The sequence below is a fragment of the Atta cephalotes genome (assembly GCF_000143395.1).
Source record: "Atta cephalotes unplaced genomic scaffold scaffold00047, whole genome shotgun sequence".
Classification (NCBI taxonomy): Eukaryota; Metazoa; Arthropoda; class Insecta; order Hymenoptera; family Formicidae; genus Atta; species Atta cephalotes.
The window spans coordinates 228,936-231,223 of record NW_012130111.1 but is presented as its reverse complement, the minus strand read 5'-3'; the positions used below and the strand labels follow the sequence as shown (position 1 = coordinate 231,223).

At 23.1% G+C, this 2,288-nt stretch overlaps 1 protein-coding gene across 1 annotated transcript in view; it reads right to left on the bottom strand.

The window, feature by feature from the left end:
• The window catches only part of LOC105622639 (histidine decarboxylase), a 15,939-nt gene that overhangs the window by 1,316 nt on the left and 12,335 nt on the right, over positions 1-2,288 (bottom strand). Inside the window, exons 7-10 of the mRNA XM_012204054.1 lie at positions 1,217-1,287; positions 690-709; positions 408-506; positions 45-265 (exon numbers count right to left, since the gene is read on the bottom strand). Of these exons, the coding sequence (XP_012059444.1) occupies positions 45-265; positions 408-506; positions 690-709; positions 1,217-1,287 (411 nt within the window). The remainder of the gene's footprint in view (positions 1-44; positions 266-407; positions 507-689; positions 710-1,216; positions 1,288-2,288) is intronic.

The window sequence follows — 2,288 nt, the reverse complement described above, 5'->3', positions numbered from 1 at the left end:
ATATATATATATATATATATATATATATATATATAAAGACATACTTTGTAGAGGTAACTGTAAATCTGATAACATATTTGCCGTGTAAAGCTGCTGGCACGCAATGCAATCGACCTCGCGAGTTAAGCTTCTTTAACAAACGTTCTGTCAAGGTATTCTCCCCGAGAAGACGAAAGACTACCATGCCGAGATGTCTCGGAGCGGGAATTTCAAAGCGAGCGTCAGCCAAGACCAGAGCTTCGAACTTCTGTGCCAGTCTCACGCCCTATAAATATAAATTTCGGACTTACATTATACATTTATATTATGAAAGAAGAATTTAATTAAATTTAAAATATTTCCCTCTCTAAACATCTTTTATTAGATTTAATTTTTTGATAAAAACATGTTTATTTTACATTATTCACCTCTCGTATATGTTTCTGCAAGCCAGTAATTCCATAATTCCTGATAACGAACCACAGTTTTAAAGCCCGAAATCTTTTAGATAGAGGAATTTGCCAATGCTGAAATTAACATTAAAACCAAATTTTATATTGTTAAGTCTATACATGCTTTCTTTTAAAAAATGTAATAACACTAAAAAATGTTATAATTATAAAGATAAATTTTCTTTATAGAGATATAACTATAATTATTTTATTTAAATTTTTTTTATAATATACTATTATATGACACATATTACTTACCATATAATCAATCGCAAGACCTATTAAAAGAAATGTTTATTATATAGTAATTGTTGATATCTAGATAAAATCATCTCTATAATCTAGATGAAATACCTTTATTTTATTTTTACTAGAATATACATTATCTTCATCTGTGCTTCAGATAAAAAAAATATTATGTTTTCAAATTATGTAGATAATCTTCTAGTCTTTTTTCAAATTCTTTAAGATGAAAATTTAATTATCTAGGTAATTTTATCCGAATACCAGCAAACACTGATTATATTATTATATTAAAAATATAAAAGACATACGTTATTATATTGAAAAAAAGAAATGATTTATACTATTTTAATTTGGAAATTTTATAGATTAAAATTAAATATAATTTTTACATATAGATAAATTTTAATTAATGAAAAACAAATTAAAAGATCTAAAATAGAAATCTAACAACAATTAATTGACGTTCTCTAATGACTAAATTTTACATGACAAACACTCCTTTAATGATTTATTATCAACTTATTAAATTATTAAATTACCTGAATTTTCATGCTTTAAATATAGTGGATCGACATTAAATGTTCTGTGTAGCGCTTGACTGTTTTTTACCCTGAAACAATTAAATAAAAAGAAAGAATTTATTTAATTTCTATTTAATCTAATCTTTTCTTTAATCATTTATATGTATTTATATATACTACTATTTGATAAACATGGAATATTTAGTTATTATTTCTTTTGGCTTGCTTACATTTTCTGGCACAGTCTATTTATCACAATTATTAGAGAAATGTAAGTATGCGTTATCATGAAAAAAAATGAATAATCTTTTGTAAAAAGTTTACTAATTAGTTATTCCTAATAGTTATAATAATACATATTCTTTATGCAGATTTTTTAACACATTTATCAAAAATCATTATTTTACAACTTTATTTCATTTTTATAATTAAAATTCGTAATTTTTTATGATTCACAAAATTTCTGCTTTTTAATTAGATAATTAGTAATTAATTAAATAAAAGATATGCGTAAATAAAAGATAATATATATTAATAAATACATACTAACATAAAATATCATAAATCACGTTACTTAGCACTATCGACTTTAAACGCAATTGAAATAACATTCTGAATCTGAAAGACTATGAATTGTTCGATTGTTGAACGGCCTCGAAAGGAAATTGCGGAAGGAACAAAAAAAGATGACCCTATCTCTACAATCCAACTGCAATAAAACGAAAATTAAACGATAGATAAGCTTGAAAGGCACGTGGCTTACTTTCCCAACATTACGATTACGCACAATCAATTAATATAATTCAAAAATTGCTTGTTGTGTCGATTTTTTTTACAATTATAATTATAAAATATAATTTATAAGAATTGTAAGCTGTGGTCGATTTACCTCACAAATTACAATTAAATATAAATTTAGTTATTCTAATCAAATTTATATTTATTATGTAAATATCTTGTTATGCTTGTGAATTAAAAAAATTTATTAACTTTTTAAAACTATTTAACTTTTAATCTATAAAAATAATATTGGTTTAATAATAATATTGATTTAATAACAATATTATATATATATATATATATATATATA